Raw genomic sequence first — 17,135 nt, forward strand, 5'->3', positions numbered from 1 at the left:
TACACTTTTTGTGGTTACTTTGAAGCATTGTTAATTCATGGAGAGCTCCAGCCACACATGGAAAACTCCCATAATGATTTATCTTGATGTAAATGTTGATATTGGTGTAACCTCATTTTGTTCGCCCAGGAACATCTGTGATCCAGCTGACTGCTACGGACGCCGACGACCCCACGTACGGCAACAGCGCTCGGGTGGTCTACAGCATCGTGGAGGGCCAGCCCTACTTCTCTGTGGACGCTAAAACCGGTACGACTTTCCACACGCTGCCTCCCGTAACCACAGCAACCAGCGTTTTTTATCCATTACATGTAAAGGCTGATGGATCTCAAACTTCACCAGACACTTTCACTATTTCATGAGCTCCTCGTGAATTTTCAATGAGCATGAATGATGTTAGATGACCTGATAAAGTCGACAAACTACCACCGACATTCAGGATTTACTCCTACTGATAGCTTCTGATGATTCCCCAACTTGTTCCAGTAATTGCACAGGCGGCTGCTTTTAGCGGTCCACACTTGAAGCCCCTCAACCGAGCGGCTCTGAATGATGGCAGCTCACAGCGTGGCTCCTTTCGTTGCTACGAGACCACCCAACACTTGTCTGAAACAGGCTTTGTTGCAACTTGTAATAACTCATATTACTAGTACTCAACAGCAAGAGATGTGCTGAACTCAAAGTGTGACTGTCTGATAGAAGTGAAGACAAAATGAGACTGGAAGCCACTCCACCCTAAGATGCTCACACGTTTAATCCCTTCAAAATAGAACCACTCGACCATGACGATGACTTTACATGTCCTTTCACTACAAACCAAATAAACTTTGTAATGCTGCAAATCATTTAGCAAACAGTGCCATGTTGAGTTATATCACATTAACAGCAAGGTGGCAATAAAAATAAAGTATCTCTATGCAACACATGGTAATAATGTTAATAACTCAAACTAACACTTCCATAAATCCGTTATATTCTCAAAAGCAGGGGCCATTTTTTACCACAGCTGCCTTATTTCCTTGTCAGTATGGGGTTGTGTTGCCGTCAGCAGACCGCTGCTGCTGGAGGTTCATCCATCACTGAAACACAAGTGGCTCTACAGCTATCAATCAGCCCGCCTGAGGCTGCTTTAAGCACAGCACTGAGGCTTTTATCGGGGCCAACACAATGTAAAACTCAACAAATACAGCACAAACCCACACTGCCATCCTTCATTCTGTGGTTGGTTTCAGTTCAGAGTCACATATTTTATGTAAAACCATGTTGACATGATTACATATATATAATGGAGGTTTTTACCTGCAGAAATGTTGCTATATTATACTGTAGGTAATTTCAATGATTGTATCCCTAAAAAAAATGAAAGAAGTTTAATAGAGTAAGATAGTGGCCCTAATAACCTCCAATGATACAATATATATTTCAAAATTGTAAACAGAATAGGCTAAAAGTGTGATAAAATGCATGAAATTCAGTAAAATCGGGACTAGGATTGAGATGGTAACATATATAACAGATATGACATTCCATATAATAATCGTCAAGAGTAATCAATATGTACATTTGACCACTTAAGTCTACAGTTATGACTTATTGTAGGAACATATTCACAATCCCATTTTTTTTTTTTTAAACGTGTTGTTTCTGTGTTATAGCCCAGTCGTTAAGTGTTAAAACCATTTGTCTGGAACAGCTTAAAACCAGAAACCCTATTATATGATTATAATAATTACTTAAAAATCAGACAAGTTTCATTATAAATCCCTCATGCAGCCTCTTGTCCGCTCCACTGAGAGCGCTGACATTCCAGGACACCATCGCTCGGACACATGACCCTAATCTGAGTCACCAGCTCTCTGCGGGTGACCTTTCCTTCACCTCATGTGTCTCTGCTTGTCCTTTTCTTAACCCTCTCTTTCCCCTCAGGCGTGGTCCGTGTGTCCCTGGCAGACATGGACAGGGAGACCAGGGAGAACTACACCGTGGTCATCCAGGCCAAAGACATGGGGGGCCAGCTGGGGGGGCTCGCCGGCACCACCACGGTCAACGTTATGCTCGGCGACATCAACGACAACCCGCCCGTGTTTGACCAGAGTAAGAGAAGTTCTGTCTCATCACTCTCACCTCTGCCCCTGGTTCACTCCCCGCTTTACGTGAACCCACATCACCCCCACGCTAATCCCTCCTGATACTCTTACAGCTGAAATGTAAAATGTTCTCACAGCAGAGGAGAAACAGTGCAGCCAGGGATATGTATATAATTTAATATTATGCAGCTCAAGTTAGCAGCTTTTTGTATATGTAAGGAATCTTTTAATTAGCCTTTTGCAAAAAGTCTATGAGAAAGAAAATGGCGCTTTTTATAGGTATGAGTAGGGCATTTTGAACATACAGGGTTTGTTTTCAATGCAGCTTGGTTAAAATGATCATGAGTATGCCCTTCAAATGTCAAATGTGTGAGTGTACAGAGAGTCCTGTGTTGTTTACTATACAGTACCAAGAGCATACTTCATTAACATGAGTCTGAATTTCACCACAAACCAAAACAATGCCTCACATGACCCTGGAGTTGGCTTTAATTTCAAAAACACCACGCCGTTTTGTCTCAGGGCTAAACTCAATTTGTGGTTTGACTTGTCAGCGTGTTTCAGCTACATGTAGGGCAGCAGTGGGGCACACATCCAAGCAAGAAAAACACGAGACTGCAGTTTGTCTAATCCATGCCTAAATCCAAAGAAACAAACAGGGTTCTGTGAAGATGACAATTGGCTCACATACAGTATATATCCACCATTTATCTCAAGCCGTTAGCCCCTCTGCCCTTCTCCCTCGGTCCACTTTTGGCCACCAGTCTCTGACCATTTACCCCCTGGCCTACCTCCCCCACTCCCTCGCTCAGCCACCAGTCGCCCCATGCTGTCTCTTTGATTATCCCAATTTCTGCTCCTCTCGTTAACGTCCCCCGGAGGTCAGGGGTTGTCTAGCTGTCCGCAGTCATCTCTTCCTGGCCGACGGGTGGCTCCACTCCTAGACAAAGGGAAACACCCGCTGCCCATTCCCATCATTAGTCCCCCACCAATTAGCGCCAGACCTTCGATGGAACTTTGATCGGCTGTGAAGAGCTTCAGGGATTCCCCTCTGTCCGCCACAATGTGGAGGCATTTTACTTCGGACTGCAGGGAGCGCCACAAATTGGGCAGCTGTCACCTCTTCTTTGAGGTTAAACGGTAGATGAAAATTGAAGGCAGCCCACGAGACAGTATATAACCCAATTGTGAGGCATTTATGGAGCCATTTATTTCAGGCTGTCTGGGAAGTGATTTTGAGCGGAGACTAAGGTGATGGAAGAGCTGTGGCTCCCTCTAGAGGATAGGACATGTATAACAGGATGATTATTTCTTTCCTCAGGGCTGTACCAGATGAGCATCCCAGAGGCGGCCCCCGTGGGGTCAGTGGTGGGGCGTATCTGGGCCAAGGACAGGGACATTGGGCTGAACGCAGAGATGGTGTACAGCATCATCGATGGAGACGGAAGGGACCAGTTTGACATCAGCACCGACCCCACCAACCTTTTTGGCATCATCACAGTGAAAAAGGTACACAGAGGCATGAATAAATCAATGTTGCGCTGTTTTACAAGTCAAAGGTATGATCATTTCAAATAATCTATATTGACAAATCAAATGTTTCATGTTCCTTTCCGTGTGTTCCCTTTCCAGCCACTGAACTTTGAGGGCAAACCTAGTTACACTCTGAAGGTGGAGGGCGCCAACAACCACCTGGACCCCTCACTGCGCCATCGCGGGCCCTTCAAGGACGTCACCATCGTGCACGTGAGCGTGGAGGACGTGGACGAGCCCCCGCAGTTTGAATCCCCTGAGTACTACGTGGAGCTGTCAGAGGACGCAGAGATCGGCACGTTGGTGAAGACTATTTCAGCTAGAGACCCCGACGCTGCCAACAACACTGTGAGGTGAGGAGGATGAGAACAACACCGACCTGCATGTGTTTCCACAGCTTCACTCGTTGATTTACGACTGGTCTGTTGCTTTCAAGCCAGTGGAGTGAAATGCCAACTATGTGCATGTTGTTTGAGTCTATAATACTAAGATAACTACAAAGAGATGAATCCAGCACAAATCATGTCAGCTGTGGGAATGCTCCTAAGTTTTAAAGAGGCCCTATTTTGCTTTGTGGCTTCCCCCATACCTGTGTGTTACATAGGTTTGTGTGCATGTAAATGGTCTGCAAACGCTCATAACTGAAAGGGGCGGGAAATCTCTAAGCATTTGACTAATCATAACAGTGCTGGCCAGCTAACCAATCAGAGCAGACTGGGCTCTGGTTTCAGACAGAGGGTGAAAACAGGTGCTGCAGCACAGGCAGTATGAGAAGAATAAAGAGCGTTTTGAACATTACAGCATGTCACAGTAGAGGCACTAAATACAAATGTGGAAACGGAAATTAGCATATTACTTTATTTAATCATGTAAATTAACGGTTGTGTCCAGTATTATTTTTGAATCAAGAGTCTAACAACAAAATAAAAAAAGTCAATAGAGGTATTCAAGTACTAAAACTGTGGATGTTTTCCTCTACTTATCCTAATGCATGATGGAAAAGTCTGTAATGCAAGTTAAAGAAATTGTGTGAGTACAATTTTTTATTAGAACTTAGCCGCAGAGGGTGTTCTTGCAACAAGTGTGCATCAAACTTCTGTGTTCTGATTGTACCTGTGATGTTATATAGTCACCACCAGAGGGCAGCATCTTAACATATCTCATTCCTCATTTATCAACATGTGCTTGCAAGCTCCATATCAACACAGCTGATAGGATAGAGGACACACATTACAATTGTAATAACAAGTTTCAACGTCCAGTAAATGACTCCACACGCAGAGGTAGGAGAAGCTGATCTCTTCCACTCCTCTCCATTAATATGAGTATGTTTGTGGCACACAGAGCAGATGTTGCATTGTGGGTTTACTGTCCAGACTGCATCTCTCATAGACTAATTAGACATAAAGACTTTAATTAGGCTATTAATCATGTGGCGGAATCAACGACTGCGGCGGTAAACGCGTGTTTCACAAGCCCCGTCCCGTCCCCCCCCCCCGCCCCAGCTGTCCACTTTACAGACTCAAATAGGGTAAAGTAGTGCAATGGGAATGTATAGATGACATGGTGTCAGATACTACATGGATGCAAACAAGGCTGGATTTAAAATCTGCTAAATGTTTAAAGAAGGAAATAAATGGGCCTATCCCTATTGTATGCCCCTACAAAGTCAATACATCTTATATATCACTGTATTTCAAAGAAGCAGTAAACACATGTACCATAAAATACAAAGAATAGTGTGAAAACAAATGAAAAAACAAGAACTACCCTGAGTGTAATAATAGAAAAGGATGCCGATTAATTAGACAAATGACAGGTGTGTAAAATGGTTGCAATTATAATTTATAATTGCTCTAAACTCTTTGATGCTCACAGAGCTCTGCTGATGACAATTAACTGTCAACTCTCTCATTTCTGAAGAGAGAGAAAATCCTAGCACTGATGCAGCTAATTCCCCAGAGCTGGCAGTGTACTCCGGGTGAGAATTAGTGGAAATAGATTTGTTTGGAGCATGAGGAGAGTTAGAGGTAGATAGCTGAGGGATCAGATCAGGGTGCCAGTAAAGAGCTGAGATACCACAGCAGCAACATGAGATGACAGATAAGAACAACAAGCAGCAAGTGACCTCCAGCCTCCGTATGTCTCATTTCCATTTTATATCTTTCCGTCCTTTACAGCATGACTGGCAGATGTATCTGAACACACACACACACACACACACACACACACACACACACACACACACACACACACACACACACACACACACACACACACACACACACACACACACACACACACACACACACACACACACACACACACACACACACACACACACACACACACACACACACACACACACACACACACACACACACACACACACACACACACACACACACACACACACACACACACACACACACACACACACACACACACACACACATCCTTCAGGGAGATCCTTGCCAGCCCACTATGTGCCAGTCATGACTTTTCCCTGTCGGCACACAGTCTGAAACACACACTGCAAACAACCCTGCATATATGAACACACACTCGCCTGCCAAAGATACTTGTCTGATATGATAAAAGACGATTAATGGTGAATTTTGTCGTTTAAAAAAGGTAGTTTAGTTTACTGAAATCCTGTATAAAAAGCTCCCTTGAATCCATAAGGTGAATCTTAGTGATTTAATGATGTTTAAGAGTATTCCCATTTAGCAAGAAAACCAAAAACATGATAATGTTTTGATCAAAAGACAGAATTAGAACGATTACACCTTGAAACAAGCACCATGATATTGTACTGGAGTAAAATGACAGTTATTCTAATGAAACTTCAACACAAGGAAAATTACTTGTGTAAAAATGACAATGAAATTCTGAAGTAAGTCCATTAAAAGGTACTGTGTTACACAACCATGCTCCTCAGTGTAGCTCACCACAATTGACCAGAAACTCAGACAACTAAATACAAACAAGTACAACCCACAATAAACAACAACAGGACACCACGGCGGGTGTAACAAGCAGAAGTTGAATTAAGCAATGCAAAGAACACATCAAAGTAGAAACAATATGAACCCAGCAGCAGACATTAGAGAGCAGCAAATCATGTAGCACACAGACACACAATGCTCACACAACCGTCACAGTGAGTGTGTCGTTTTCCCCACCAGTCTGAATGTCTCTCTGGGAAGTCCTCCTCCATCTGATCCAGGGTCAGCCTCACACAGCTCACTGAAGATAGCATTCACCAGTCACTTGAGCATTTAGCAGGTTAGCAGCCGCTGTAGGCATCACCACATGGGAGTTTGACAAACCGGAAGTGTGTGGGAAAGGGAGTTTTTTTTTAAAGGACTGATGAGGGGAACAGGTGTGCAGGTGGGAGGGGCCGTCAGGTGACTAGCCGGAGTGAGGGCATCTAGTGGGTGATTTAAGGATAGCAGGTGTGGGGACTGGGGGTGAGAAGTGAGCAGAGATCAGGAAACACAACCTACATCCTAGAAAGTGCTCGTGATTTGCTGAGTCATTAATTGTAATAACAATGGGTTCCTTAACAAGTACATTTGTCATAAACATATGACTTTTTAGAATAGAAATAGTGCAATATGCCCTTTGCATTGAGCATCAAAAGTATTTCTTCCTCAATTGTCTAAAAATATTCACAATGATGCCAATTCTGTTTTTGTTACTTTGAAAAAAAGTTGCTGATAATTGCTTTCCGTATCAATCAAGCCCCCTCACTTTTGTTTTGGTGTGAAGCGGCGACACGTGTATTCAGTCCATGTGTAAACACTTCATGTGCTCCACAGCCTGGAAGAATATGTGTGTGTGTGTGTGTGTGTGTGTGTGTGTGTGTGTGTGTGTGTGTGTGTGTGTGTGTGTGTGTGTGTGTGTGTGTGTGTGTGTGTGTGTGTGTGTTGGATGTCGCTCGTCGCTCTCAGAAGGAACAGTGTATTGGAAGTGAGCCTACAGTGGCAGGAGATGAGCAGCGGCCGCAGGATTGTGTTCCCTGCTGTCAGTGTGGCAGATACTCTGATTAAGCCTTATCTGGAGCCTATTCTTCTTCATGTGCCTTCAGAAGCTGCCTGCCTCACGTCTTATCTCACAGACACACACACGGTGCACATGCTGGAGTGTGTGTGTGTGCTTGCCTCGTCCCCACTAAGATAGGATTACTAGCTTGCAGAAACACCACCAGAATGCTTTTCATATGACACGTGTCATTTTGTGTCATCAGGTATTCCATCGACAAGTCCAGCGACCCCGAGAAGTTCTTCTACGTGGAACTCACTACTGGCTCTCTGATGACGGTGCGCTCGCTGGACCGAGAGGAGATCGGCTGGCACAACATCACCGTCCTCGCCATGGAGATGAGTACGTCTAACACACACACACACACACACACACACACACACACACACACACACACACACACTTCCCCATGCAGAAACCCAGAACCGTGTTTGTTAGTGTGTCATTTTAGAGTTTCAGACAAAAGTTAGTTGATAAGAAGGAGATTCATTAGGGCAGGATGAACAGATGGGTTCATATAGTAACCAAGAAGCCGTGGTTTTGGATAACAAATCCCGCAGACTGTAGAGAAGAAGATGTCCTGCGGATTTGACACAGCCGGAAGAGTCACCTTCATCCTCCCTTTGCTTTGTTTGTCTCTTTGTTTGTCTCGACACACCTTAGAGGAGATCTTGATTAAATTAATGACTAATTGAATAACTTTTTGGTTAATTAAAGATGTGACAGAGACAAAGAGGGCAAGAGAGGGCACAGGAAGGAAGGGATGTGGGGTATGCATAATTGAACAATAAATGAAGTTATTCTAAAAGGATTGAGTTTACTTTACGCTCATCATTTTCACATTCTTGGTGCGAGTTCATTTGGACTCATTTTCAGCTCGGTCAATATTCACACTTTAATCAAACTGCATTGTTCTGCACTTTAACTCAAATAGATTTTCACATTTAATTTCCCTCTAATAAAACATCAGCAGAGTTGGACTTTCACTTGAGCTGGATATTGAATTGCTTATATTTGACCCTCAAACACACACATGTATATACAGTGTGAAAACACACATATCCCACTTCGACCTCCAGAGCCAAAGTCACGCCACTGATTGATCGATCATGTGAGGAAACCTGAGAAAGTAGTTACTGCCCACTAATTGCGATTCTCCTGCCTATTACACAGCTGGTTAGGATATGCAAATTGCTGATTGGTAATGGAGAATAATAGAATTGTAATCTAAGCGAGAGAGGCCTAATGCGCCACGGGCTCACTGTAAATGAGTTGGAAATTAAGGGAGACACGCACCGAGCTCAGCAGGATCCTTAAAGGAGTCGTTTATCTGATTTCATCAAGGCATCTTCCAGCGTCTGACCAGTGTGTGTGTGTGTGTGTGTGTGTGTGTGTGTGTGTGTGTGTGTGTGTGTGTGTTCCTGCAGATAACCCCACAAAGATCTCCAGTGTGTCGGTGGCTGTGAGGGTCCTCGATGTCAACGATAATCCTCCCACGCTGACGCACTACTTGGAGGCTTATGTGTGTGAGAACGCTAAAGCGGGACAGGTACAGAACATGAGATATCACAGCGTGAACAATGATACATCTGATAAGTGCTGGCAAGTGTATTTTCTCCAGATGTCAAGTTTGAGGTACATTTTAAACTCCTCAAAACCGTGAAAATACAGAGCTTTATACTATTCAATTACTTCATTTCAATTAATGTATATACTGCTGGTTAGCTGAGCCTTAACACATCATAAATGTTGATTATTATAGTATTGGTCATCTGAAATCAGTTAAATAACTAGCAACTCAAAGTATGTATTTAATAGATCTGACATTTTTTGAGAATAAGTGAAAAAATACACATGTACTTTCCACCACTGCATGTATACTAATTTTCCAACATATGATTCAATGTAATAGATTACACGTCCCAACAGTATTCAAAAGTAATTAAAAATGAGCGCAACATTTTACATTTTGCTAATTAGAAAAAATATGTCAGTGTAAAAAGAGGAAGATGTATTATAAATTGTAATCTAACTGTGTGTCTCTTTGATGAATCCAGCTGGTCCAGACGGTGACGGCGGTGGATCCTGATGAGCCGCTGGGGGGGCAACGCTTCTACTACAGCCTGGCTCCAGAGGCCGCTAACAACCCTAACTTCACCCTCAGAGACAACCAAGGTACACAGACACGTGTTCTGTTGAGCAGCTGCACAGTAGTAGACACCCATTCAGGTTAAAAGGTGGACAGGAAATCCATCTGGTATGATATATAGCGCTGCTTTGTGGTCATCAGTTCTCACAGATTTCTCCTTGTAGAAAAGAGCATGCCCTTGCACCACTAGTAACTCTGAAAGCTTGTTCTGGTAGAAAATCATCCTGTTGCTACAATACAGGACATTTCTTTCAAATTTGACTGACTACACGAGAATGGATTCCAATATGGTCTAGGATCGACTCCCTGCTCTGATGTATGAATGTATTTGAATTGATGCTTGGCCACAGTTCTGAACTTTAACCCTGTACTCTCACCCCTTGCCTGACCTCTTTGTCTCTCTCCAGACAACACAGCGTGGATCCTGACGCGGCGGGGGGGCTGGTCTCACCAGGACCAGACCGTCTTCTACCTGCCCATCTTCGTCTCTGACGGGGAGCAGCCGGTGCAGAGCAGCACGAGCACGCTGACCGTCCGCGTGTGCAGCTGCGACCACGACGGAAACGTCCTGTCCTGCACCGCCGAGGCCTACACCCTGCCGGCCAGCCTCAGCAGGGGGGCGCTCATCGCCATCCTCGCCTGCATCTTCGTCCTGCTGGGTGAGTCACACTGACGAAGTGCAGAGAGCAGCCAGTGGAGGTCTGTCCTGTGAAGGTCACACTGGATTCTATTCATTTTAAACGTGAAGACATATAGGAGGTCTGTCATATGAAGATGACATTAGCAGATTTACTTTGTTTTTTTTCTTGAATTCTTAAAAAAAAAATGTTTAACCGTGAAAACATGTATAGAAGTGAAGACATACTCAAATAAATTAAATTAATAATTAATATGAAATGCCAGAATAGGCTAATCCAACCAAGTAACACATAAATGCTCAAATAAATCGTACTAATGTAATATAATTGATTCCTAAGAACCTTGAAATTGTTTCCATAACTCAAAAATAAAAAGATAACGCTTCCAATTTTTCGATTCAAATCATAAGAAGAAGCGCTGATTTTGGAAAACATCTCCCGCAGAGCCGTGTTATATAGAGCAGGGGACGTCCTGTTGATCCGACACAGCTGGAAGTGTCTCACTTATTATTTAAAATCCACAATTATTTATTACAGAGGGATACAATTTGAAAATATTTAAATATTTAAAAAATGACAAGGAGGATTGTAAAAGTTTACCACCGACCAAATGAGCCAACTACACACTCAAATACAAATAATGAATCATCACTTAATATTTGATATACTTCACTGACAGCGTTAAATCTTTCAGCTTAAAAGGAAATGATAACGTCTGAATTATTATGTCTTTAAAACAATGAGCTCACAGTGGCGGTGAGTAAAGATGTTGTCACCGTGCGGCGTGAGTCAGCCAGCTGAGCCCTGCTCACGTCTCCAGGTCTGCAGGGAGAGATAAAGTGGGTCCATATCAGCCTACCCGGGGAGAAGAAAGTGTGATGCTAAAGGGCAGCTGGTGCTAATGAACACAAGACGTTTGGCAGGATGCAAAAAAGGAAGCTATATTTAATCCTGCAGATGATGTCACACTGGGCTTTTGAAGCTCCTCTGCTATTGCCTTTTTTCAAACGGAGATTATTTTCTCTTTAATGTTGTGTTTGAAGACAGGAGTTTATCGAGTCTGCCACCGTTTTTTTTTATGTGGTTAAAACAAGTGAAACATGTACCGGAAAACAAAGTGCTGCAGGGATTGTAATCAGGGCTACTGCTGCTCTGAGGCTCGCCCTCAGACAGTGCTTTTCATTTTTACACTACACATTTTTTTTAAATGGATTTTGGATTCATGTTTTTTCATGCTGGACATGTAATGAAGCTTTTTTACAAAGTGAAAAAAATACATGAAACTTCATTTGTACAAGCAGTGACTCCATTGTAGTGTGGCATGAGGAATGATGGGAAGAAACTTAACATTTTTATCCCAACTTGAAACCTACAATGTCTTATCAAACTTGTTTTTCATTAAAATGTTTATGATATGATATCTTAAATTCCTGAAATCAAAGAAAGTATATATTATTGATGCTTTTTTTGTTGGTTTTTGTATCAATGATAATGTATTGTGCAATTACATTGTAGAAGTACAAACACTTTGAGAAGAACCCACAAGCTCTTCCGTGACATCTGTATGCTAACTCCTTATCTCTTCCTTTGCCCAGTGATGATCCTGCTCATGCTCTCACTGCGCACACACCGTAAGAAGCCCTTCCTGTGTGACGAGGAGGAGAACGTCCACGAGAACATCGTGCGCTACGACGACGAAGGTGGCGGCGAGGAGGACACCGAGGCCTTCGACATCGCCGCCATGTGGAACCCACGAGAGGCGCACCACCACCCGGGCAAGATGAGGCAGGACATGCTGCCGGAGATCGAGAGTCTGTCGCGCTACGTCCCTCAGGCGTGCGTCATGGGCGGGGGGGACAGCAGCGTCCACGGGTACGTGCTGGCCAAGCTCCTGGACGCCGACATGGACGCGTGCGCCCCGCCTTACGACTCCCTGCAGACCTACGCCTACGAGGGCGAGGGTTCGGTGGCAGAGTCGCTCAGCTCGCTCCAGTCGGGGACGTCCAACACGGACCACGAGTACGACTATCTCAACGACTGGGGGCCACGCTTTAAAAAACTTGCCGAGATGTACGGCGTGCTGGAGACGAACACTCCTCAGATGTGGTAGAACATCAGAGCCATTGCCTTTTAACTCCGAGAAAAGCTACACCGACACAACAACATCAGAGAAGTGCCACGAACACGTGCACAATAAAGCCAGGTGTGCTCTCACCTCCACATCCATGACTGTTACTGTAGCACTTGAATTCCTGCCTGGATTCTCCACAGCCTTGAAGGCCTGAGAGCCCGCAGCAGCAGTGTGAGCTGCTTTTAAATCTCCCCCAGAGACTGAGGCTGGATGGCAGCCTTGTGAGGCCCACAGAGGAGCAGCTTCAAAGCACAGCTAACCCCCCTCCTGACCCCCCCCCCCCCCCCCGAAGTCAGAGCCGTCTTCGGTTCAAAGTGAGGAACGGTTTATGCCAGAGATAAAAAAACAAGAGAGACCTTACTCACAGCAGCACAGGAGTAAAAACTCTGAAAAGCTGAAGTTGGCAGGACAACTGTGAGGGGGGGAATTGAAAAACAAAAGCCTGCAATTGGAGATACGTCTTTATTTGTTTCATCTGCGGCAGGTCTTAATTTATTCCTTTGTTCCATGTGCTGTATTTATATTTTTTGCTAACTTATTTGGGTACTTCAAACCAACACTGTACTTGTACGGCCGCTATGTGAAGAAGTCTTCAAAAGATCACGTATATGTTGTAACATATATTTTCATTCTGTGTGATGACACGTTTCTCTAAATGTCACATGACATGCGCAGGAAATGGAGATGCTGTAATCCCATTTGGGTTGATATGTTTATCGTATTTTTGTTTTTGTATTGTAACTCTGGTCTTTCCCCCAAACATAAAGCAGTAATACATTCATGAGGATGTTAAGGAAGCCATTTTTGGATCTGGATTTTTCCCAGCAGGCGTGGAAAGCAAACGAGGCTTTCACTTTCATTTCTGGTACCGACAACAAGGCTTGATGTGTCCTGTGTTGCTTTTCTGCCACCACACAAAAGTGGCTTAATCCTCCAATTCTGTGGACTTCATTCAAGACATTTTTAATCTGCATTAAGTGCCAAATGTACAAAAAGGACAAAAAAGACGTTTTGGATGAAACATAAAAGAAATCACACACACCACCAAAAGATAAGAAAAATGGATTTTGCAAACTAGGAATGAAGTAGAGGAACATTTTGATAATTTGATTGGGTGACGTTTACTTGAAATCATTGTGGTCAGTCATGCTGCAGTAAGTGGTATGTGAATGTAGGTATTTTTTTGTATTCTTGGTAATAAAAATGAAAAATAACAATGCTTCTGTGCAGTCCTTAAACCACCATGAGATGAGAAAACTCTTATAATTACACACAACACCGAGGCAATGAAGGAAATGATGCTTTCTGAACATCTGGGTGGCACATTTTAATAAACTGCTGCTTTTGCTGGTGAGGAACATTATACAATCCCCTGAAGCATGGCAGAAATGTAAGTCCTTCAAAAGATAAAGCAGCTATTTAAGTTAGCAATTATACGCCGAATTGTGCTCCAAAGTGTTATTGCCGTTAATTCACTTTTCATTACAGTTTTCCCTCAAAGTGCTTAATTTGCTTGACTTATTCTGTTTTGCAGTAATATAGTTCAGTATTGACTAAAAGCTCCCCCCCCCCCCCCCCCCACACACACACACCACCTGCTGCTGTACCTCTAGCAACTTCCAGAGGGGAACAATTACCATTGGAAATCAATCAATCATAAACGGGAGACTCTACTTAATTGCTTATGTCAATCAAAGTTTTACCAGTGAAGGACAATAATGGAAAATTGAAAGGAAGGTATAAGATTAAAGGAAAACATAAAGCCAATACCACAATTGATATTCTACCTTTACAATATTTTTGCACTACTGTCAATTTCCGTATTTTTCAGAACAAATGACAAAGAAATAAGTCTGCAATCCATGGCTCTGGCTTACCTGCTGGTCGGCAATCAACAGTGAAATTGCACAGGAGATGAGGCTGTAATATCCGCCGGATTTACAAATGTTGCACTTTCATACACTCTGCATGATGAGCAGAACACTTCAGTAACACACCGGGGATTGTTCTCTAATTTGTCTGTCCTTATTTTAACATTCAACAGCCCGCGTATATTTGACAAATCTTTGTTTCTCCCAGTGGCGTCACATCAAAGTTTTCCTCATCAGCAGTCGGGCCAAATGGAGGACCAAATTGACCGAGGGTTTATTTGGAACGACATTTGAAAAATAAAAATAGAAAATAGCAAAAAGCTCCTTAAATTATACTGCAATTTAGGGCAATATAAATGTGCTAGTACGTGCATTTTCTGAAACATTTAATTATTTGTTCAACTTTTTTCTTATACTGATTTATTATTTAGAATAGTATATGAACAGTTTGGACAAGGGTCCTCTCTGCAGGAGCCTTGAGGTCAGAGTTGGTTTGTCAAGGAGAGTCAGGCTCACTGTATGATTAATGTATGAGGTAGTGGGAGTCATCCGCTCCCCCTCCCTCAGAATTTCTGCTTTTGTTAAATGTCTCTTTTGGTAAAGGAACAACAACTGTGTCGCCTCCCCACCTTTGGCGACCTTGACTCAGATTGTAACACGAATATTTGCCAGGAAATATATTTCTTGGATCCCAATGTATACGGTTGTTGACATTCGGGGATTGGCTAACTGTCACTGGAAACCTAAAATGTAACTTCTATCAGCTTATTTGAACAATGTGATCACATAATTCCTTCCAATATTATCGCAGATTTGCTGTAAGCTAGCTAGCTCACGTAGCTAATAGTCATTTCAAATATACTGACAAAACACTTACAACTATGAAACAGACTAACTCTGCCAACTGGGATTTTTGGCCAACTTTATAATCCCCGAACGTCAACAAGCACCCTACGCATGTTTTGTGAAGTTGGTGAAGACGTTTCTTTATTTACATGTGTTTTGTCTCATAATATTTGCATCGTTTCTGAAGCCGCAGCTCATTTCTCCTAATGGGTGTCTTTGGGGCCGTTGTAGGGCGATTGCCCGTGTCGCCCATCGTACAAATAGCTTCACAATAACATACGATCAAGAAAAAAATCTACAAATTGAAAGGCAAAGTTGTAAATCTAGTTCTCTAACTCTGCAGTCAGAAGGCTCTGCTCGCTGTGACCTTATTCCCTTCACTCCTCACCATAAATCTCTTGTCACCAGCATTTGTCAGAGCCCGTGTCCTGCGGCCTCTTTCCTCCTCAGTGCCCTTCCCCACACTTTGCCCCATCCGGCTGCATACATTAAACCCTAACAACCCCTCACGGACGCCCTCTCCTTCCCATTCGCCCAGTCGTCAGCCTCTGCAGGGCCATTTCCAGGCCAGAGCGGTGCCTTTTCCGAAAGGCACTGGGGGGGTAATTTGTCTAAAGCTCCACAGCTCTTTCGAACAGAGGAAGGAGCTCAAACGGTGGAAGATAATAAGAAGCCTTCCAGCTCTAATCCTGCTGAGGGTAAACCGCAGCAGACCCAGTGAATCATCCCTTAATGCGAAGTGGAAAAACACACTCCGCTCTGCTGGAAATTGTGAAGCGGAAAGAAAAAGGCAAACTCCAGGCCCGGGGAGGGAAGAGCAGGTCCAACCCATTTGACATGTGGAGTTAGAGAGCGAAACATACACACCCAAATGGCTGCTGGGCTTTCTCTCTCTGATCCTCTTCTCTATTTCATCCTCCTTCTGTGTCTCCTTCAGTCCAACACTTGCTTCTTTCTCTCAAACAGAACGCCCTTCATGTCTTTCTCTCTCCTTTCCATCTTTGTCTTGACCCCTCCTCGTCCTCCTCTCAGCCCGGCTCACGAGTGCAGCGATGGGTTACTTCAGCGTTATCTCTTTAAGCTGCAGAAGAACACCAGCTTTGGCCGTGAGGGTCTTTGCTGCGAGAACAGAGGCTCTCCTGAGCGGCGAATCATCAGCGTCTCAAAGAGGTTTACAGGAACTTCACACCCAGCTGCAGATGCTAATGCATAGCTTTACTTTGCAATAATCTTCTAATTTCTTTTGTTTTCCTTCTTCTTGCTTTTGGAAAGGCTGCTAGGCGGCCATTACTGAAGGGTTCGTCTAAGTAGGGTTCGTTACAACTGGTTTCTTTCCGAACCGAATATTTAAAATCCAGCCATTACACAAACTTTAAACAAATATTTATGTTTTAAACAGCCTTTTATACATTTATATAAGGAGCATTTTCATCTAACTTTTGTGGATTTTAGCATTTTTGAAGACATAGAATAAAATAGAAAAATCCTAAAGGTTTTAACGCTTAGCATGGATGAATCTATTAGAAGCCTTATCAGCCAGACCCCTAAGCGGGATAAATAGATATGAAAAAAACAGAAACTCAGATAATGAATACACACACACATCTGTAGATATTTCAAATATACGCAAGATGCTGCCGTTGTTGATTAATGATAGAAAAATGTAATTCCTGTCATATGACTTCTTATTTCATGGAGCCACATCAAAAAGAGCCAAAATCAAGCAAAGCAGCAACACAGCATCCCACCCACTTCCTGAGTAACAACACAAGACATAGGAGACACTGTATGCACTATGCCGGTAAAGATGAAGGCAACATGACAGAGGAACAC

The 17,135-nt window shown here is 43.3% G+C and overlaps 1 protein-coding gene and 2 long non-coding RNA genes across 5 annotated transcripts in view; 1 reads left to right on the plus strand and 2 right to left on the minus strand.

Moving 5' to 3' along the window:
* LOC307026130 overlaps nucleotides 1-7,166 on the minus strand; it is a 162,651-nt gene extending 155,485 nt beyond the window's left edge. The window contains exon 1 of the long non-coding RNA XR_013804350.1: nucleotides 6,806-7,166. This is a non-coding gene — a long non-coding RNA (uncharacterized lncRNA). The remainder of the gene's footprint in view (nucleotides 1-6,805) is intronic.
* The window catches only part of LOC307026124 (cadherin-20-like), a 56,326-nt gene extending 42,524 nt beyond the window's left edge, over nucleotides 1-13,802 (plus strand). For all 3 annotated transcript variants that reach the window (XM_079661272.1, XM_079661274.1, XM_079661273.1), the window contains 9 exons: nucleotides 130-249; nucleotides 1,927-2,094; nucleotides 3,409-3,596; nucleotides 3,720-3,973; nucleotides 7,873-8,009; nucleotides 9,095-9,216; nucleotides 9,725-9,842; nucleotides 10,224-10,475; nucleotides 12,050-13,802. In XM_079661272.1, the coding sequence (XP_079517398.1) occupies nucleotides 130-249; nucleotides 1,927-2,094; nucleotides 3,409-3,596; nucleotides 3,720-3,973; nucleotides 7,873-8,009; nucleotides 9,095-9,216; nucleotides 9,725-9,842; nucleotides 10,224-10,475; nucleotides 12,050-12,564 (1,874 nt within the window). In that variant the 3' untranslated portion in view covers nucleotides 12,565-13,802. The remainder of the gene's footprint in view (nucleotides 1-129; nucleotides 250-1,926; nucleotides 2,095-3,408; nucleotides 3,597-3,719; nucleotides 3,974-7,872; nucleotides 8,010-9,094; nucleotides 9,217-9,724; nucleotides 9,843-10,223; nucleotides 10,476-12,049) is intronic.
* On the minus strand, nucleotides 10,413-16,528 carry LOC307026131. The gene is made up of 3 exons (XR_013804351.1): nucleotides 16,170-16,528; nucleotides 11,204-11,276; nucleotides 10,413-10,543 (listed from the first exon to the last, which is right to left on the minus strand). It is a non-coding gene; the product is annotated as an uncharacterized lncRNA (long non-coding RNA).
* Nucleotides 16,529-17,135: the final 607 nt, after the last annotated feature.

This window comes from Notothenia rossii, assembly GCF_949606895.1.
Source record: "Notothenia rossii genome assembly, chromosome: 12".
NCBI lineage: Eukaryota > Metazoa > Chordata > Actinopteri > Perciformes > Nototheniidae > Notothenia > Notothenia rossii.